The sequence below is a fragment of the Panthera onca genome, chromosome E1 (assembly GCF_046562875.1).
Source record: "Panthera onca isolate mPanOnc1 chromosome E1, mPanOnc1 haplotype 2, whole genome shotgun sequence".
Lineage (NCBI taxonomy): Eukaryota > Metazoa > Chordata > Mammalia > Carnivora > Felidae > Panthera > Panthera onca.
In genome coordinates, this window is record NC_138352.1 from 37162301 (window position 1) to 37184489 (window position 22189).

Below are 22189 nucleotides of genomic sequence, written 5' to 3' on the forward strand. Positions count from 1 at the left end.
TGTTTAGTGGATTTTATTATTTATTAATTAAATGTTTGAGAGCGAGTGAGTGAGCTGGGGAGGGGCAGAGAGAGGGGGAGAGAGAAAATCCCAAGTAGGCCCCATGCTGTCAGCGTGGGGCCTGACATGGGGCTCCATCTCACAAACCATGAGATCATGACCTGAGCCGCAATCAATAGTCGGATGCCTAACCAACTGAGCCACCCAGGCGCCCCTGGATTTTATTTTTTACAACAGTTTTAGGTTCACAGCATAACTGAGTGGAAGATACAGAGATTTCCCATATACTCCCTGTACCCACACATGCATAGCCTCCCATATTATCAATACCAGAATAGTACATTTTTTAACAATTGATGAACCTGCATTGACAGATCATTATCACCCAGAGTCCCGAGTTTACATTAAGGTTCACTCTTGGTGTTATACATTCTGTGAGTTTAGATAAATGTATAATGACATGTATCCATCATTCTAGTATCATACATATAGTGTCGTATCACTGGCTTAAAAATCCTCTATGCTCTGCCTGTTCATCCCTCCTTCCCCGCCTAACTCCTGGCAACCACTAACCTTTCTACTGTTTCCAAAGTTTTGCCTTTTATAATTTCTTTCTATTATTAAATATAAAATGTTTGCCACTGATCTAAGTTTTTCAAATTTTTGTTTAGGCAAGCAGTGCTTCAAAAAGTATATCAAAAGCAAAACAATTGATTGAAAAAGCAAAAGCTTTACACATTAGTAGGTCAAAAACTACTGAAGAAATAGTGACGCCCTTAAGACGTTCATCTAGACATCAGACGCTTGCTGAAAGGAAGGAATTGTCAGAAACAGCAGTAAGTATTAGAAATATTTATTGGTGTGAGTTCTGTCCTATTCTGCTGCTTGGAGAAGGAGGAGGAAGCCATATAAAGTTATAGGTAGAATTGTAAGATACCCCTGAGGTTGTGGAAAGAATATCATTTGCATTTCTGTTTTAAAAGCTCTTCGCTCCTTTTGCAAAAGCATACAGTCTGCATCCTCATCATGTCATTTGAGATCCTTCATAGGCTGAATTAGCTCTTCCCTTTCCTCCTTCCTCATATACACACTTTTTGCTCTAGTCACACTGAATTATTCCTTCCTCCCCAAATGGTGCAACTTTTATTTCCACTTTGTAGTCTCAGCTTGAAATGCATATACCAAATACTCTTTTCTACCTGAGGAATTCCTACTCATACATTAAGTCCTGCTAAATGCTACCCTGTTTTCTTATGTATGTATGTATGTATGTATGTATGTTTATTTTTGAGAGAGTGCAAGTGGGGAAGGGGCAAGGGTGGGGGGCGTGGGGACAGAGGAGTTGAAGCAGGCTCTGCGCTGACAGCAGTGAGCACGATGCACGGCTTGAACTCAAGAACCATGAGTTCGTGACCTGAGCCGAAAGTCCAATGCTCAGCTGACTGAGCCACCCAGGCACCCCTGCCTCCTCTTTTTTAAAACCAGCTTTATTATAGAGATATAAGTCACATACCATACAATTCACTATTTAAAGTGCCCAGTTCACTGGCTTTTAATGTATTCACAGAGTTGTGATTCCATCGCCACAATTTTAGAGTATTTCATTACCCCAAAAAGAACTCCTATTTCCCTTAGCTATCACTTCCCAGTCTCCCCTCCCTCAGCCCCAGGCAACCACTAATCTACTTTTCTGTTTGTATAGATTTGCCTATTCTGGACATTTCATATAAATGGTATCATATAACATATGGCCTTTTGTGCCTGGTTTCTTTCACTCATAGTGTTTTTGGTGTTCATCCATATTGTAGCATCAATATTTCATTTATTTTTTATTGCCAAATAATACCACTTTGTATGGCTATATCACATTTTTTTAACCCTTTCATCAGTTGACGGACATTTGGATTGTTTCCACTTTTTGATTATTAGGAATAATGGTACGAACATTCTGATACTTCCTCTTGAAAGCTTTGTTGGTGCCTTCAAGACAAGTAGTTTCCTTCCCAAAATGTACTTAACTTCTATGGGTTTTTTTGTATTTTAGTCAATGTTGCTCTCAACCTACCGTGTTATGATTGAACTAGCTCTCCCTCTGTCCCCTAAACCCTGGTACAACCTTGAAGCCAACTCTTGTTGCATTTGTCTGTGTATGCTGTATTGCCTGACACATGGTAGATGCTTAGTAAATGTGTACTGACCACCTGAAAGCATATCAGACTTTATCTAATACATTTATAGGATGTATAGCTCTCAAAGAGTAGAGCTAGAACTTGTATAGCTCAGTGATACTGACTCTTTGGTCTGGAGTAAAGTCTTTTGGTTGCTTCTTTAAAAAAGAAAACCCATGGTAATAATAAGTCCACCCTTTGATATGTGAACTTGAATGGTATAGCACAGGCTATTGTCATTTACGACATATAGCGTATGTTTTCTGTGTCAATCAGGTAGTGTCTGATGAAGAGATGGATGGAGCTGCTAATGTAATTATCTTACCTCTGGCTTCTAGCACTGTAATCCTTTTGAAATTTAAAACCTCAATTGTATGACATATTGTAAAAATGTTTTTCTTATTCTGTCTTAGGACTCTGTAATAATAATAGATTCAGATATTACTTCTTCAAAGCAACCCGAGAAAAATCAGAAGAATCTTCAGTGTCTGAATGACGTGCTAGGAAAAAAACTTAACAAGAATCCTAAAAACGTACCAGGTAATGAGATCTGATAATGTTTGTGACAAATATTAGAATGCTTTGGAGGAATTATATTGCTTTCATTTTAATTTAATTTCTTGTCTTCTAAAATATGAACGTTCAATTATATTACATATTTCTATTTTAATAAGTAAAGTTATAATGTAGTGAAGAGTTTTATAAAGGTAATTGTGTGTTTTCAAGTTATTGCATTTCTTTCTATTTAGCTGCAGTTAAGGTAGAGATTCCCAAACCTGATAATCAAAATCATCTGAATAAATTAAAAATTTTCTTTAAAAAAAAAAAAAAATTTTTTTTAATGTTTATTTATTTTTGAGACAGAGAGAACCAGCATGAGCAGGGGAGGGACAGAGAGAGAGGAAGACACAGAATCGGAAGCAGGCTCCAGGCTGAGCTGTCAGCACAGAGCCCAACGCGGGGCTCGAACTCACGAGCTGTGAGATCATGACCTGAGCAGAAGTCAGCTGCTCAACTGACTGAGCCACCCAGGCGCCCCAAATTAAAAATTTTCTGGGGCGCCTGGGTGGCTCAGTCGGTTAAGCGTCCGACTTCGGCTCAGGTCACGATCTCGCGGTCCGTGAGTTTGAGCCCCGCGTCGGGCTCTGGGCTGATGGCCCAGAGCCTGGAGCCTGCTTCTGGTTCTGTGTCTCCCTCTCTCTCTGCCCCTCCCCCACTCATGCTCTGTCTCTCTCTGTCTCAAAAATAAATAAACGTTAAAAAAAAAAAAAATTTTTTAAAAAAAAAATTTTCTTAAATCTTTAGGTCCTTCCCTAGGCATATTGATTAAGAATCTCTGGAGGGGGATTGTGGGAATCTGTAGTTTAAACATTCCCAGGAGATTCTGATAATGCTATTGGGAGACTAGATGATTATATAGAACATTTTTTAATTAAAAAGTTAGTTTAAAAAAAAAAGTTTTGTTAAAGTTGAGAAGAGTTCATTTTTTTTAAGTTTAAGAAGATAGAGCTATAATTGAAAAGTATCTGGAGGTAAGTAGAGATGATAAACTTTGATACTAACTTAACTATTTATTTTTCTAAGGGAAAGTGAAAGTTGCTCCTTTATTTCTTACCAGAAAAGCTCAAAAAACAGCTGATCCTATTCTTGGTTTTGATGAAAACAGGTCAGTCTAATACAAATTTTAAAATGCTGAAATGTCTTATGGAATGTATTTTGTATTTTTTCCTTGACTTTGATGAGAAAGCATGTACATTATCATTTGAACCTTTAATAAGTTTATTTATTTATTTTTAGAGAGAGGGAGCACGAGTTGGGGAGAGGGGCAGAGGGGGAGAGAGAGAGAGAATCTTAAGCAGGTTCCATGCTTGGTGCAGAGCCGGATGCGGGGCTTGATCTCGTGACCCTGGGATCATGACCTGAGCTGAAACCAAGAGTTGGATGCTTAACCAACTGAGCCACACAAGCATCCCAATAAGTTCATTTCTAAAGATGACAATATTGACAGTGCTACAGTCACAATTTGAAGATCAGACATTTTGTGGCCATCTCTAGATAGAATAGTGGAAAAATAAACCAAAAGCACCAAAGAGCTGATTATGAACTTATTCCGTATATATTTAAATACCTGCTATGAGGGTGCTGGGCTGGCTTCGTCGGTAGAGCACGTGACTCTTGATCTCAAGGTCATGAATTTGAGCCCCACATTGGGGGTAGAGATTACTTTAAAACAAAAAAAGTAAATAAAATGAAATCTTTAAATACCTGCTATGTACCAGGCACTGTTTTTCATACTAGGAATATTTGGGGGAACAAAACAAGACACCTTCCCTGTCCTCATGAGGCTTACACTCTAGAGGGAAGACAATCTGTGATAAAACATTAATTGGGCCATCAAGTGAAAAATTGCAGTTGTGCTAAGAAGGAGAGGTACAGAGTTTTATTAAGTTTATATTAAGTGGATTTGGTCTGGTCAAAAAAGGCTTTGCTGAGGAAATGACATCTGAACTGAAGGATGAGCAGGAGTTCACCAGGGAAGGAACAGTGTTCTGGCCAGAGGGAGCAATCTGCAGAGTCCCTATAGCTCGAAGGAGCATGGTGAAGAGAGAGGTTGAAAGAATGCTCGTGTGACTTGAGCAGAGAGCTTGGGTGAGAGGAATGTGGGCCTAAGCTGGAGAGGTGGATGCCAGCCCACGTAGCACCTTTAGGCCGTGTGAGAGAATTTGTCATTTTGCCAAGGGCAATAAGAAACAGAGGGTTTTAAACACAAAATATGCACATAAATGTTTGGATTTCGGGAAGGTCTTTTCTGACTGCTGGATTGGTTTGCTAGATCAAAATCCATAATGATTAATTAGATCTGGGGGGTAGGGGTAGGAGAGATGAAAGTGAAGGTGACACTCAAGTTCTGGTATCCCTGTGCAAGTGGATGGCATGGTGGAAGACCAGGTTTAGGGACATCATGGGTTCAGGTTATTTTTTTCCTGTTTCACTCTTACTGAGGTATAATTACATATTGTTAAGATGCACAAATCTTTTTTTTTTTTTTTTTTTCCGAGGGATGGAGGGGCAGAGGGATAGAGAGAGAGAGAGAAAGAGACTCCCAAGCAGGCTCCATGCTCAGTGCAGAGCCAGATGCAGGGCTCAATCCCATGACCCTGGTATCATGACCTGAGCCAAAGTCAGGAATCAGACTCTCAACCGACTGAGCCACTCAGGCACCCATTAATCTTTTTTTGATTGAAGTATAATTGACATACAGTATCCTGTTTCAGATATACATGGTAGTGATTTGATATTTTTATAAATTACAAAAAGATTCCCATGATAAGTCTCGTTACCATTTGTCACTATACAGAAAGTTACTACAGTTGATTGACTATACTCCCTATGCTGTAGATTTCATTCCTGTGACTTAATTATTTTGTGACTAGAAGTTTGTACCTGTTAATCCCCTTCCCCTATTTCTCCTGCCTCCACCCTCTCCCCCTCCCCACTCTGGTAGCCAACAATTTGTTTCCTGTGTCCATGAGTCTGTTTCTGTTTTGTTTATTTGTAAAATGCACCCTTCTCTTTTTTTAATGTTTATTTATTTATTGTGAGAGAGAGAGAGAGGGAGTGGAGAAAGGGAAGAGAGAGAAGGAGAGAGAGAATCCCAAGCAGGCTCCATGCTCAGTAAGGAGTGGTGTTCTCAGTTTCACTGTGAGATCATGGCCTGAGCCTAAATCAAGAGTCGGACACTCAACCAACTGAGCCACCCAGGTGCCCCTAAAAATGCATCATTCTTATTATTTTTTTCTTTTTTAATGTTTATTCATCCCTGAGACAATGCAAGAGAGTGCAAGCAGCAGAGGGGCAGACAGAGGGAGACACAGAACCTGAAGCGGGCTCCAGGCTCTGAGCTGTCAGCCCAGAGCCTGACGCAGGGCTCGAACTCACGAACCATGAGATCGTGATCTGAGCTGAAGTCAGACACTCACCCGACTGAGCCACTCAGGTGCCCTTCTTATTTTTTTTTAATGTTTATTTTTTAGAGAGGAAGGGGGAGACAGAGAATCCCAAGCAGGCTCCAGGCTGTCAATGCAGAGCCCAGTGTGGGGTTTGAACTCCCAAACCATGAGATCATGATATGAGCCAAAATCAAGAGTTGGATGCTTAACCAACTGAGCTACCCAGGCGCCCCCTAACTGCACCATTCTTAAGCATACAGTTTTCATAAGTACATTATATCAAGATTTAACATCTTTCTTTTACTCTGAAAGGTTACTCTTTTTCTGTTATTCCTACCACCACCATAACAAAAGGTTACCGCTATACTGATTCTTAACCATTGATTAGTTTGATTTCTATTGCCATGGATTAGTTTTGTTAGTTTTAAAACTTTACGTAAACTTCAGAACTTCATGTAAATGTATATATATGTGTGTATTCTTTTGTATCTAATTGCTTTTGGTCAGTACACATACACACACTATCGTTTTTTAAATCAACTTTATTCAGGGGGGTCTGGGTGGCTCAGTTGGTTGAGCATCTGACTTTGGCCCAGGTCATGATCTCGTGGTTCGTGGGTTCGAGCTCCGCGTTGGGCTCTGTGATGACAGCTCAGAGCCTGGAGCCTGCTTCGGATTCTGTGTCTCCCTCTCTCTGCCCCTCCCCCGCTCACACTCTCTGCTTTTCTCTGCTTTTCAAAAAGAAATAATTGTAAAAAAAAATTTTTTTTTAAATCAACTTTATTCAGGTATAATGTACTCACAATCATATGCATACAATTGAAGTAAACAGTTTGAGGTTTAACAAACGTACACATCTGTGTAATCATCACAATAGAGAACATTTTCACCACATTCCAGAAAGTTCCCTTTTGCCTCTTTGCAATTAATCCATGTCCCCAACTCAGTCCCACACAATTTCTGATCTGTTTTCTGTTGACATAGATTGGTTTGCCTTTTCTAGAATTTCGTAGAAATGAAATCATACAGGACACTCACTTTTGTCTCTGTCTTCTCTTAGCCAAGGTAATATATCAGTATTTTCTTTTTTATTACTGAGTAGTATTCCTTATATGAATATACCACAGTTTGTGTATCCATTCTTTTATTGATGGCCAATTGGGTTGTTTCCAGTATTTGGCTATTATTAATAAGGCTGCTGTGAACATTCCATTCCATTCCATTCCATGTGTAGACAGTGTTCTCATTTTTCTTGAGTAAATACCTAGAAGTGGAATTGCTCTGTCATTGGGTAGGTGTATGTTTAACATTGTAAGAATCTGCCGAACTTTCCCAAGTGGTTGTTCCATTTATACTCCCACCAGCAGTGTATGAGAGCTCCAGTTGCTAACGCTTGGCATTATCAGACTTTTCTTTTAACGGGTATTTATTTTGAGAGAGAGTATGCACATACAAGCAGGGAGTATATGTTATATACTATATTCTTAAAGTAAGCTCTCCCAAGCAAGCTCTGCGCTGTCAGTGCAGAGCCCAATGCAGGGCTCGATCTCATGAACTGTGAGATCATGAACTGAGCTGAAATCAAGAGTTAGATGCTTAGGGGCGCCTGGGTGGCTCAGTTGGTTAGGTGTCCGACTTTGGCTCAGGTCATAATCTCACGGTTCGTGAGTTTGAGCTCCACAACGGGATCTGTGTTGACAGCTTAGAGCCTGGAGCCTGCTTCGGATTCCCTCTCTCTCTGCCCCTCTTCCTGCTTGCGCTTTGTGTCTCTCTCAAAAATGAATAAACATCAAAAACAACAACAACAACGAAAGAGACGCTTAACCAGCTGAGCCACCAGGTGCCCCCAGACTTTCTAGTGGGTTTCTAGTGGTATAGTATTATTTTTTATTATTTATTTTTTTATTATTTTTAATCAATGAAAAATTTGAACCTTATTGAAGTATAAATTACATAGTCACCCGTATTTAAAGTGTGTAACTTGGTGAGCTTTGCCAGTTGTATATGTAGTGAAAGCACCACCACAGTAAAGATAATGCTTTATTTCTACTATCCAGAAAGTCTTTTCCTCCACAAGCGTCCTCATGCCCTTCTGCAGTCCTCCTCCTAGTCCCAGCTCAGGCAAGCACCTGTCTCTTTTCTGTATGTTAATTTGCATTTTCTAGAATTCTGTATTAATGAAATCGTATGATAATACACTCTTTCATCTGGCCTCTTTCAGTCAGCTTGATGATTTTGAGATTTGTTCATGTTATCAAATACCGTTGACTCTTTGAATTGCCCAAGTCCACTTACGTGGGTTTTTACATTACGATACTGTAAAAATGTATTTTCTCTTCCATATGATTTTCTAATATTTTTGCCTCTAGCTTACTTTAAGAATATAGTATATAATATATATACTGTATACACAACATAACGAACTATGTGTTAATCGACAGTTAATGTTAATCCTTTAGGCTTCCAGTCAGTAGTAGGCTATTAGTGGGTACATTTTTGGGGAGTCAAAAATTATGCATGTACTTTCGACTGTGCAGAGGGTCAGCAACCCTAACCTCTATGTTGTACAAGGTCAACCATATATCAGTAGTTCATTATTTTTGCTGAATAGTATTATATGGATAAACCACTTTTTGTCTACCTGGTTACCTGTTGATGGACATTTGGGTTGTTTCCAGTCTTAAGAATAAAGATGCCAGCAACATTCATGCAGAAGTCTCCTACAATTTTGCTGATGGTTCTGTTAAATAGTGAGAGAATTGATATCTTAACAATATTAAGTTTTCTGATCCAAGAACATTATGTTTCTATTTTTAATATCTTTCATCAGTGTTTGGTGGTTCTCAGTGTAGAGGTTTTATACATGTGTTAAATTCATCTCTAAGTATTTCATGTATTTAATATAATTATAAACGGCATTATTTTCCAATTGTTGGTTTCTGGTATGTGGAAATACAATTGATTCTTTTTTTTTTTTTTAACCTATACCACAGTCCACCATTTCACCTAATGCTATTATCTTATATGCTTTTGCTTTACCCAGTAGAATTGTTTGAAGGAAGAAATTTGCTGGTTTTGGACTACTTAACTTAAATTTCTTAGAAGTTTCTTAGAATTATTCTTATGTTCCTAAATTGGTATACTATGAAACAATTTAAAAAATAATTTATGTTGAAATAACTTTAAGAAAAGTTGCCAGACTACTACAAAGAACTCCTATCCCCTTCACCAAGATTTCCCATGTCCTTGACTGTGTTTATTGAAGTGTGGAGACTCTCAACCTGGGTCTGTCTGATAAAGCAGATAAAGCTAGGATACATATATAAGTATGTATATATTTTTTATATATACGCGTATACTGAAAGCTATTTATAATTGTATATATTACGCAGTTTATCACATATATATAATATGTGTATATTTTGTATTAGCACTTTGTACACTTCTCCTTAAAGTCTACCTTCTGCTATTGGCATATACTCTTTTTTTTTTTTTTTTTTTAAGGTTTTATTTTTAAGTAATCTCTACACCCAACATGGGGCTCGAACTTACAACCCCAAGATCGAGTCACATGCTAGGGACACCTGGGTGGCTCAGCCCAACTCTTGATTTCGGCTCAGGTCATGAATTCACAGGTTCATGAGATTGAGCCCCACATCGGGCCCTGTGCTGACAATGTGGAGCCTTCTTGGGATTCTGTCTCTCCTTCCCTCTCTGGCCCTCCCCTGCTCATGTGTGCGTTCTCTCTCTCTCTCTCAAAATAAATAAATAAACATTAAAAAAAGAAAAAAGTTGTATGCTCTACCTACCAAGCCAGCCAGGTACGCCAATCTCATACCTACTTAGCTACAACTTCACGAATCTCTTCCTCCTTCCCTCCAACTAACAGTAAAAAAAGCTACACCTCCTCTTTTCTGAGATAAATGCCTCCACACTGGCTTTAAATCTCTTCTTTCCCTCATTTCTCTCAAAAAGGAAAGGAAAAGAGAAATGGAAGTCTTTGCATCCTCTTTTTACTTACCAACTCAAACTTCTGTTTGTAGAGAATATTACAATTCTCCATATATGGCGGGTTAGGAAGGGCAGATTAGCTATTGTATCACCCTCTCCCCCTTCCGCTGCTCCCATATCTGATCCTCCTTGCCTCCCTCCCACCGAAGTCGGGACTCTTAGGATTAGCAATATGAAGATAAGCCAGGTAAAACTGAGGCATCAGTAAGAAAGGCCCTAATGGTCTTGCTACTATATTGGAAACATCACATTAGAAATTCTTATATTAACTTTTTGAAATATAGCACTTACTTTGTTTTCTGATTATGATACAAATGCATGTTCTTTTAAAAAGAAGACAAAATACACAAGGGAAAAAACTCACCTACCACTCATAGATAGACTCTGTTAACATTTTGCTGGATGTTCTTCAAGTCATTTTTTTTCCCTCTATATATTTACTTTTATTTAATTTCTTAATACTGATAGTTTTCATTTTTATGATAAGCAAAAGTGAATGTGCCCAGCTAACATCTCAGATAGCGGATTCATTTTTTGAAATTAAAAAGTATTGTGTATTTTTTTAAGTGTTTATAACCTTAGCTTTCCTTTGTCACATCATTTTCTTAAAAGCCAAGATACATCTGAAAAGTCTCAGGATTGTGATATGCAGTTTCAAGCCAAGCGCGACTTCCTAATGAGCGGTTTGCCGGATTTGCTGAAACGACAGATTGCAAAGAAAGCTGCTGTATTAGATGTGTACCTTGCAGCGAGTACTAGTTTCCAGAGAGTTGTCCACGTACAACAAAGAGATGATGGTGAGTTTATTATAATTAAATATTTTTAAATGCAAGGCGCCTGGGTGGCTCAGTCAGTTCAGCGTCCGACTTCGGTTCAGGTCACGATCTCGCAGTTCGTGAGTTTGAGCCCTTCTTGGGCTCTCTGCTGTCAGCCCGTCAGCACAGAGCCCACTTCGGATCCTCTGTCCCCCTCTGCCCATCCCCTGCTTGCGCTGTCCCCCAAATAAATAAGTATTAAAGAAAGTATTTTTAAATGTTAGAAGTAATATGAGAGTGTAAGTTGACTTGAAATGAGGCTAAAGTTTAAAGATAATTCTTAAGGAGATTTTAGTGAGAATTTGCAGTATGTGTTTCATTGTCTATTCCTCAGTCCTGGACTCCCTGTTCTGCATATGGGGTGTCAGGGCAAGAGAGCCAGAGGCATCCTCAGCCCTCACCACCTTATGCAGCGAAGAGCAGGCGTGCGGGCGGGACCTCAGGTGGATGTTGTTCTCCAGGGAGGCACTGTATTCCCAAAGGAAGGCAGTGGTCTTCACGCATGCAGCCTGTGTGTGAACAGATCACCTGTAAGACTTTCTCAGAGGAGCTCCAGCCCTGTCCTCGTCCGATGGGCTGTTGAATGTGCAAGGGAGTTGTTTGCCTCCTTTCCAGAACAGCTTTTCCTCTCTCGTTGCATCTAAATCCCTCCTGGAGCAGGTAGCAAGTAGCTCCACACTCCAGTTCACCCTTTCCTCATATACACCGTGCACAAGGGTGAGCTGTTTGCACAAGCCTTCTGCACGGTGGTCTTAGCTTGATCAGAACCTGTTTCTGGTTGGATTCAAATGCTACCGCAACCACAATCTTACTTGACTTACATAGTTTTTAATTACCAAAAGTGTACAGAGCTTTATTTCTTTTCCTTGTCGTTGCTCCTACCTAGAGCGTTTTGTGTCTGTGAGTGTGCACACTCGCGTGCGTGCACAAAAGCATTTGTATTCTTCTCAGCTGGCTTTGTGGTTTGGTTTAATGCACTCCTTCTACTCCTAAAATATGCTCTATGTTCTCTTCTTTCTTTTTTCCTTTTGTGTTTCTGACCTTGATAGCTTTTCGGTTTTGTTCAGCCTCCCATTTGTACAGGGAACTTCCCAGCCAGCCCTTCTGGTGATATTCTTCTTTCTCTTTCTTCCTCAGCTCTGCCATTGGCCATTCGATGGACGAAGCCCTTCTTGTTATTTTCACCAGTTCAGTTTTATACGGCATATTCCAATAGTATATTCAACTGTAGAAGTTAGTTATACGTTTCTTCCCTGATTTTGATCAACATTTTCACCAGAGTGCTACTGTAAAACTTATCATATGTGTTTGTGCATCAGGAGATGAAGCAAGCACAGAGACAACCTCTCTCTTTTAGAGCCTGAAGAGTTGGGGCACCTGGGTGGCTAAGTCAGTTGACCGCCCGGCTCTTGACTTTGGCCCAGGTCATGATCTCACATCTCGTGAGTTTGAGCCTCGCATCGGGCTCTGCGCTGACCGTGAAGAGCCTGCTTGGGATTCTGTCTCCCTCTCTCTTTGCCCCTCCCATGCTTACTCTCTCTTTCTCGCTCTCAAAATAAATAAAAATAAACTTAAAAAAAATAGAACCGGAGGAGTTAATCACACATTTATTTACTGGTATGCCAGGTCTGCCCTCAGAGTTCAAACCTTAAACCAGGATGCAAACTGCCCCTGAAATTCTTACCCCTAGTAGCAAGGGTTGATTTCAAAAGAAACGAAGTTTGCTATCACTTGGTTATTTTAAACAATTGGGAAGGAAGACTCAATATTTTTATTAATTGTATTTGTTGGAGGAGAGGAGTTTGGTTTTTTGAGTTTTGGTATTTTTGTGTTAACTATGTAGCTGTCAGGTCTTTTCACGTTTGCGTATTTGGCATTCGATGTAATGAATGAAGATAATTAAGACCTTTGTTTTCTGTTTTGCTTTAGGATGCCATTTGTGGCATTTGAAACCACCCACTTGCCCTCTCTTAACCAAACTTAAAGAACTGGATACTAGAGTAATAGATCTCTCAAGATGTGTTCTTGCTCTTGGTGAATTTTCAACATTGAATTCAAATTCTAAAAGTACTAATTCTGCTGTTGTGGTAAGTACCAGAGATCCCGGCTATTGTATGGTGTTTCCTTCATATCTTCAGAGGGAAAGCAAACAGATACCTGCTACTGTGGCCTAAAGTTCTTTTTTCCCTGGAGTCCAGTTTTAAAGAATAAATCCCAAATGAGGTAGACATCTCTTTTAAATATTCCTGGAGCTTTAGAAACATTTTAAGAATTAATGGTAGCCAGGGCACCTGGGTGGCTCAGTTGGTTGAGTGTCGGACCTTGGCTCAGGTAATGATCTTGTGGTCTGTGAGTTCGAGCCACACGTCAGGCTCTGTGCTAACGGCTCAGAGCCTGGAGCCTGCTTTGGATTCTGTGTCTCTGTCTCTCTCTGCCTCTCTCTCTCTCTCTCTCTCTCTCTCTCTCAAAAATGAATAAACATCATGGGGCGCCTGGGTGGCTCAGTCGGTTAAGCGGCCAACTTCGGCTCAGGTCATGATTTCGCGGTCCATGAGTTCGAGCCCCACATGCTGACAGCTCAGAGCCTGGTGCCTGTTTCAGATTCTGTGTCTCCCTCTCTCTGACCCTCCCCCGTTCATGCTCTGTCTCTCTCTGTCTCAAAAATAAATAAACGTTAAAAGAATTTTTTTTAAATGAATAAACATTAAAAAAATTCTATAAAAAAAAAGGAATTAAGGGTAACCAGTTTCAAAAGAATATTAGATTATATAGCACATTTAGATATTGTGTAAATCAGCATTCTAATCTAATGTGTAAAGAACAATTAGTTGAAAGAGGGAACAAGAAAAATATGAATTAAGTCCCTAAAAATCTATGCAAATGCAGCTTTGCTGTTAAGGTTTTATTTAGTCACTGAAGCTAATCCTACATTAATATTGACTAGTTATCGACAGAAAATGGTTGGTGACTAATATTAATAGACAATGTGGGGGGCACCTGACTGGCTCAGTGAAGCAGGCGACTCTTGCTCTCAGGGTTATGAGTTCAAGTCCCACGATGATGATCCCACGGGTGTAGAGATTACTTAAAAAAAAATCGAAACGTCTTTAAAAAAAACAGACAATGTGGGTCCATTATTGAGCTTTTTTTTCTTTATTGCAGTTTGTGGAGAGAAGGAAAGATTTGACTGAAGAAGTAAGAAATGTTTTGCTGGAGGAAATTAGGTGGTCAAATCCCGAATTTTCTTTGAGGAAATATTTTTCTTTGCTTCTTAAAAAACGAAGTGAGCACCAGGTACTTTCTGAGTGTCATCGTAAACAAGGTTAGTGATAACTGTTATCATTTACATTAACATTTTGTTTTTGAAAACACTAAGACTTGGTCTTTGACTCTTGGAAGTCCACTGAGAGGATATTGCTTATGGTTGGCAGGGAAAATTGTTCAAGTGTATTAAAGCATCTTGTTCAATGCAATGTTGGCCCCTGCCGTTCTCCACAGGTACAAACTCAAAGACAGCTTTAATTTTGTTAAAATATTAATAGTTCATTTAAGGAAAGCCTTAAGTGAGATCATTTGAACTGACTTGCCTTTATATAACTTGTACAAAAGGCAATCTGAATAACACAATATCCTGCTTGCTTTCAGTGGCCCACATTTGATTCTTGCCTCTTCATTTTGTAGTAATAAGATTGTTGGATATTTTGAAGTGATATTAAGATTTTGGATATTAAAATTTGTTTTTTGTTAATTAGTAAGCGCATGCATTTCTCTAACTTCTGAAATAGAAAGTCCACAACTCAAACCTGATGTGAATCAAAAAGAAACCAAAAGGAAACGAGTGGAAACGGAAATTCAGAAGTCAAAAAGAAAGAAGCCAAACGAGTATTCACAAAGTCCAAAAAAGATAAATGGGAAACCAGAAGAACTTGACAAAAGAAACAACTCCACTGGGATAAAGCCAGACTCTTGTAAAGGCCTTCTTTCTAAAACATCCAGGAAGAAACAAACTGCTTCGAGTACAACATGTAAAATAGAAACAGAAGCAGTTGAAGATTCTGATGTTCTGATAATAGATGATGGCAAAGAGCCTACATCAGAAAGATCTCCTGTTCCTGGTAAATTAGATCTTCTTCCTCTGGGCCTAGAACTTTTTTGTTTTTTCTTCTTGTTCATTTTCTCTTTAATATATGTTCTTTGCAACATTCAAACAATATATGTTTATAAAACAAGAAGTGGAAGCCTTACTAATTATAATCACAGTCTTACAGAAAACCACATTTAACAGATAGGTGTTTGGTCTTTGATTTTTCTGTGTGCTTTTTAAACAACCTGGGATTATATCTCTTTAACATGTCTCTGACTTACTCCCATTTGGGTTCTTTAGCTTTTTCAAAAATATTCTATTGAATTGATTAATTCGTCCATTTATGTGGCTGAATGGATGTTTTAATATTTGTATAGAAAGTCTCCTCTATCATTTTTTTAAAAACTATTCATGTATCGGGGTACCTGGGTGGCTCAGCTGGGTGATCATCCGACTTCGGCCCAGGTCATGATCTTGCAGTTCGTGGGTTTGAGCCCCACGTCGGGCTCTGTGCTGATAGCTTGGAGCCTGGAGCCTGCTTCAGATTCTGTGTCTCCATCTCTCTCTCTCTCTGCCCCTCTCCTGCTCTTGCTCTTTCTCTCTCCAAAAATAAACATTAAAAAAAATTTAAAAATAAAATTCTGTTCATGTGTCTACTCTGCTGAATAAACTGTAGATTCTCTTACTCCACAAATCCCACTGGGGTTTGATTTTGCATTAGTGTATAGATTAATTTGGAGTGAATCGGCATGTTTACCACATTCAGTCTTCTCAAATGGGAGTGTGGCACATCTCCATTTACCTAGGTTGACTTTGTAGGATATTTTAATGTTTCTTTTCAGGGATCAAAGGATGCTTCACAAAAATTACGCTGCCTTTATTCTTTAGATTATTTCCTAAGAAATAATAAATTCCTTTTCATATATCATGTTTTTTTAGTGATTACTTAAATTTTAAGCATGTACTTCTATTTTTTCATAATTTTTTGTAAGTAATCTCTACCCCCAACATGGGACTTGAGCTTACAACCCTGAGATCGAGTCACATGCTCTGCTGACTGAGCCAGTGAGGCACCCCTAATTTAGTACTAACTTTTAAACTTTACTTCCATGAGACTTTATGGCAGTTAGTTTTTTGGGGTTTTTTGTTTTTTGTTTTGCTAATTATTTTTTTAGTGTTTATTTATTTTTGAGACAGAGAGAGGCAGAGCACAAGCAGGGGAGGGGCAGAGAGAGACACACATAGAATCCGAAGCAGGCTCCAGGCTCTGAGCTGTCAGCACAGAGCCTGACGTGGGGCTCGAACTCATGAGCTGTGAGGTCATGATCTGAGCTGAAGTCAGACACTTACCAACTGAGCCACCCAGGTGCCCCTATGGTGGTTAGTTTTTAAGGGGGAAGAATTGATATGAAGATATGAAGAATTTTAAGTGTAATGTTAAGTTTTGAAATTGCCCTTTTGACATTTTGTAAATATAAATACTGTACAAATATTCATTGTTTACATGAAACAATAATGTAAATGTGTAAAAATATATGCTTATGTTAAGGAACAATGCTTCAATGTATATGTTTTGCTTTAGATTCTGGAACTGAAGACATGCTATGGACAGAAAAGTATCAACCCCAGAACTCCAGTGAGCTCATAGGCAATGAGCTAGCTATAAAAAAATTACATAGGTTGGTAAAACATGTAAAAGAATTGAGAAATAGTTTTACATTTAGTTTGTTTTGAATCTAGTTTGTTTAGTTTGTTTGAATCTAGTTTTACTATTTGTTTTATTTATACTAAAATATAGAAATCATAAAGTATTACTTGTATGATAAAATCTTTGTAAAAAAGAAAATTAAGAAAAACATGAAAAGTAAATATCCTTCTTTTCTATTTCTACTCTCTAGAGGTAACAACTATTAAAGGTTTCTTGTAGAATCTTCCAGAAAAAAATTTATGCGTATGTTAGCTCCTTTCTTCCTAACAAATAGGGTCATATTACTACTAATTCAGGTCCATAGTCCTTTGTCCACAATTCCCACATCCAAAAAAGTTCTGAAAATTAAAAGTTACTGACTTACGGTTTTTATGGATCCCACTTGGTAGGAGTTCATACCTTTTTAAAAATTTTTTTTAACGTTTATTTGTTCTTTGAGAGAGAGAGACACACAGCGCAAACAGGGAAGGGGCAGAGAGAGAGGGAGACACAGAATCTGAAGCAGATTCCAGGCCCAAGCTGTCAGTACAGAGCCCTATGCGGGGCTTGAACTCACAAACCACAAGATCACGATCCGAGCTGAAGTCAGATGCTTAACTGACTGAGCCACCCAGGCGCCCCTCATATCTTTTTTTAAAATAAAAACATTAAGTGATTATTTTGTAATACCAGAGACCCCAGAGGGGTATTGTGTTATGTGTGGTATATGTACCAAATTACTTTTCTAGTATCTAAAAAATTTTGAATTCTAAAACTCACCTGGTCCAAAGGATTTCATATAAGAAATAGGGGCCTATAATAATAGTTAACACTTTGAGCTTAGTACTGTTCTAAGTGCTTGCAATGTTCTTAGCCCCTGTAAGCCTTACAACTATACTATGAGAGTAAATACTGCTGTCCTCATCTTATAGATAAGGAATGGACCTACAGAGGTTGAATTATTTGTCCAGGGTCACCCAGCTTGAAAGTAGTGGGGCTGGAACTCAAACTTGAGCAGTCTAGCTCTAAACTAGAACTTAATCTTTCTGCTTATACTTAGCACTGTGTATTAGACATGTTTCATATCATCACACAGTCTACCTGAACTCTTTATAGTTGTTCTGTACTGGTTTCATAGGTGAGGGTACTGTAGTGTCTCTTTTCTCCTACTGAAGTACTTTTATGTTTTTCCCTTTGGAACCTAATCTGAACAAGGTTGCAGTGGATATCCTTATACATACAGTGTTGTATATTTTGGTAAAAAATTACTTCCTTTAGAAATATTTGTGCCCATGTAAAAATATTTTACTATTTCGTTGATTCAAAGAGATATTCTGTGAATTAGTTAATTAACACATATTTTCTTATGGCAGTTGGTTGAAAGACTGGAAGAGACGAGCCGAATTGGAAGAAAGACAGAATTTGAAGGGAAAAAAAGATGAGAAACAGGAAGGTATCTTGAGGCATTTTCTCCATTTCACTGAACGTGTTTAGTTAGATTGGCTCTAAATGTGTATGAAATTTCTTAATTGTATTTTATATTTGATTTCCTAGTTTTTGTAAATAAGTGTCTAGCATCTATTGCTGCCTGAGCAATTATCAAATGATAATTTGCATTTGAATAATTTTTCAGATCTGTTGGATAGCATTGATTTTAAAGGCAGTTCAGATGATGAAGAAGAGAATCGCCTTTGTAATACTGTTCTGATAACAGGGCCGACAGGAGTGGGGAAGACTGCCGCGGTGTATGCGTGTGCTCAGGAGCTTGGATTTAAGGTTAGTAACAGCTACGCCAGGAGGATGTTAATGTAACTGTTGCACTCGAATTAAAGGAAGACCGACCATTCTGCCTTGCTTTCATGTATTCTTTCAGATATTTGAAGTCAATGCCTCTTCTCAGCGCAGTGGTAGACAAATTCTGTCTCAACTGAAGGAAGCTACCCAGTCCCATCAAGTGGACAAGCAAGGTGTAAACTCTCAGAAACCTTGTTTTTTTAATAGTTACAACCTAGGCAAGTCACCAAGTAAGTAAATTATTTTGCTTAGGTCATAACCTTTGAGAGAAAGTGAAATCTACAAAAAGAATTTTAATCAGCATTTTTTTTTTTTGCCTTTTGTTTTTTAACCTTTTCCTATACACACACGTGCGTGCACCTTTTTTATGTTTTCCTGGATGGTTTTAAAATAAACCTCAAGACCATCATATAATTTTATTTGTATGTACTTCAGTAGGTATCTCTAATTGATAAGGGCCTTTAAAAAGCATAACCAGGGGTGTCTGGGTGGCTCAGTCTGTTAAGCGTCTCACTCTGGATTTCAGCTCAGGTCATGGTCTCACACAGTTTGTGGACTCGAGGCCCACATTGGGTTCTGCATTGACAGTGCGGATCCTGCATGAGATTCCCTGACCCTCCTCCACTCACACACGTGCTAGCTCCCTCTCTCAAAATAAATAAACGTAAAATAAAATAAAAAGCATAACCACAGTAATCATTATTAGACCTAATGAAATTAGCTATATATCTTAATTTGATCTAATACATACTCTTATTTTGGTGTTCTGTTGTTTCAAATGGTTCCTGCAAATTTGGATTCAAACAAGGTTTACATCTTACATTTGACTGATGTCTTTTAAATATCTTCCAGTCTCCCTAATAATTCCCTCATCCTTTTCATATCATTTATTTGTTGAAGAACGTGGGTCATTTTTCATAAAATCTCTCACATTTTGGATTTTGCTGATTGTATGTTCATGGCATCAGTTAACATATTCCTCTTCCCTATATTTCTTGTAAACTGGCAGTTAGATCTGTGATATTGATTAGATTAAGGTTCTGTTTCAGGGCTACCATACATGCATAGGCGGGGCTGTGTGCTTCCTATGGCATCAAAGCCGAAGATAACTTTTGTGATATTCACATGGCTCAGTGAGTTCAGTTGTTTTCAGGCTGATCCATCCATTATAAAGTTCCCCGTCACTCTTTTATGTAGCCATGAATGATCTTTATCTAGTAGACTGTTTCATTAGGAGTTAAAAAATGGGTGATTTTGTAATTCACTGAGCCTTTCTGAATTTATTAGTTGAAATTGTAAGGAGAATTTCTCTTCATCAGTTGTTTGGACACTTTGACATACAATTTGTACAGGAAAGGCATGAGAAATGTTTCATTCTTTCCTTTTTAAAAATTTATTTTGTTTGTTTTTTTAGAGAGAGCATGAGTGGGGGAGAGGGGCAGAGAGAGAGAATCCCAAGCAGTCTCTGTGCTCAGCGTAGAGCCTGACGTAGGGCTCAATCCCACAACCATGAGATCATGACTTCTGAGCCAAAATCAAGAGTCAGACGCTTGATGGACTGAGCCACCCAGGCACTCCCATTCTTTTCTTTCATTTATCAGTTCTTAAAGTAATGGTGCCCTAGTAATCTCTAAAGTTATCCAATGAGTTTTTGGGTAGTCTACTTTTTTTTTTTTTTTTTTTTTTTAGTATTATGAGGAACTCATGGATTTGTATCTATTTAATGTGTTTCAGTCCTTTGTGCTCATTATTCGTTGTGGCTATTACAATTTTCTTTTTGTCACTAGTTTAAACAGCTGTGATTTTGATGTGGGTTGCTGGAGTTTTCTTCATGTTTCATGTGGTTGGGGTTTGTTGAGCTTCTTGGATGTATGTGTTTATAGTTTTCATCAAATCTGGAAAATTCCAAGCATTGTGTCTTTTTTACTCTTAATTAAAATAGGTTTGACATATAACATTGTATAAATTTAGGGCATACAAGTGTTAATTTGATACATTTCTATATTGTAATATGCTTGCCATTGCATTGATAATTAGCATCTCTATCATGTTACATAATTATCACTTCTTTTTAGTGGTTGGAATAATTAAGTTATAGTCTCAGGAAGTTTGGTGATTATAATACAATGTTGCCTGTATTTACCATACTGTGCATTAGATCTCTAGGATTTATTTACTCATTGCAAGTTTGTACCCTTAAACAATATTTGTCCTGTCCCCGGTCCCCTTCTCCTGGCAACCACCATTTTACTCTCTGTTTTTGTGAGTTTGACTTTTTAGATTCCATATATAAGTGATGTCATACAGTGCTTGCTTTTCTCTGTCTGACTTACCTCACTTAGCCTAATGTGCTCCAGGTCCATGCATGCTGTCATAAATGGCAGGATGTTCTTTCTTAACGGCTGAATAATATTCCATTGTGTATATATACCACATCTTTTTCCATTCATGCATGGGTACTTAGGTTGTTTCCATAGCACATTCTGTCGTGAATCATGCTGCAGTAAACATGGGAGTGTGTATATCTCTTCAAGATCCCATTTTTGTTTCCCAGAAGCACAACTATAGCAGATCTGTTTTTAGTTTTGGGGAGAAACTTCATGTTGTTTTCAATAGTGGTTGAACCAGTTTACATTCCCCTCAACAGCTCACAAAGCTCCCCTTTTCTCCACATCTTCTCCAGCACTTGTTATCTCTTCAAATAATTTTTCTCTTCTCCTCTCCTTTGACAATTTTAATTATATATATATTAGACCACCTTGAGTTGTCTTCTAGCTTGATGATTGCATGTGCAAGTTTTCAGTCTTCCTTTGCTCTGCATGTTTCATCTTGGATAGTTTCTAACTATTCGAGTTCACAGATCTTATTTTCTGCAGTATCTAGTATACTGTCAGTGCCATCCAATGTATTTTTTTATTTCATACATTGTAGTTTTCATTTCTAGAAGCTTGACTTGGGTCCTTTTTATAGTTTCTGTGTTACCATGCCCAATTTTTCCTGTAAGTTTTTGAACAGAAGAAACACAGTTATGACTATTTTAGTCATAGTGTTCTTGTTTATTAATTAGTGTTCTTGTCTATTAATTCTGTCATCTGTGTCATTTCTGAGTTGGGTTCAGTTAATTGATTTTTTTTTCATTATGGATTGTATTTTCATGCCTTTTTGGTGCCTGATAATTGTGATCAGATGTCAGACTGTGTGCACTTTGTCCAGGTGCCCCTTGTTGGGTATTGGACATTTCTACATTCCCATAACTATTCTTGAATTTTGTTCTGGAATACATTTAAGTCACCTAGAAACAGTTTGATCATTTTGGGTCTTCTGCTATATTAGCAAGACCATAGCAGCATTTAGTGTAAGACAAATTTTGCCATTGCTTAGGTAAAATCCTTCTGAGTACTCTGTCCACTTCCCCATTAATTCTGAAGTTTGCCGTTCTCTCTAATGGGAAGAGGAACTGTTCCCAGCTCTTTGTAAGCCTTAGATTATTTCTTCTAATCTTTCACTGATCACTACTCCATTGAAGGCTTGAGGGAGACGCTCTGCAGATTTCTGGAACACTCCGTGGAGGTCTCTGCTCTTCACTATTCTGCCCTGTGATTGCAATCAGCCTTGGCCTCCCTGGAGGCCTGTTCAGTCTCCTGAACTCAAGGAAACCTCTGGACTGGCTTCCCCCTCTT

At 38.4% G+C, this 22189-nt stretch overlaps 1 protein-coding gene across 3 annotated transcripts in view; it reads left to right on the forward strand.

Annotated features, from left to right (window-relative positions):
* The window catches only part of ATAD5 (ATPase family AAA domain containing 5), a 46082-nt gene that overhangs the window by 10198 nt on the left and 13695 nt on the right, over positions 1-22189 (forward strand). For all 3 annotated transcript variants that reach the window (XM_078437495.1, XM_078437496.1, XM_078437497.1), the window contains exons 4-14: positions 672-836; positions 2582-2708; positions 3753-3834; positions 10742-10926; positions 12874-13031; positions 14107-14266; positions 14730-15059; positions 16611-16707; positions 18089-18168; positions 18349-18491; positions 18589-18739. In XM_078437495.1, coding sequence (XP_078293621.1) covers positions 672-836; positions 2582-2708; positions 3753-3834; positions 10742-10926; positions 12874-13031; positions 14107-14266; positions 14730-15059; positions 16611-16707; positions 18089-18168; positions 18349-18491; positions 18589-18739 — 1678 coding nt within the window. The remainder of the gene's footprint in view (positions 1-671; positions 837-2581; positions 2709-3752; positions 3835-10741; positions 10927-12873; positions 13032-14106; positions 14267-14729; positions 15060-16610; positions 16708-18088; positions 18169-18348; positions 18492-18588; positions 18740-22189) is intronic.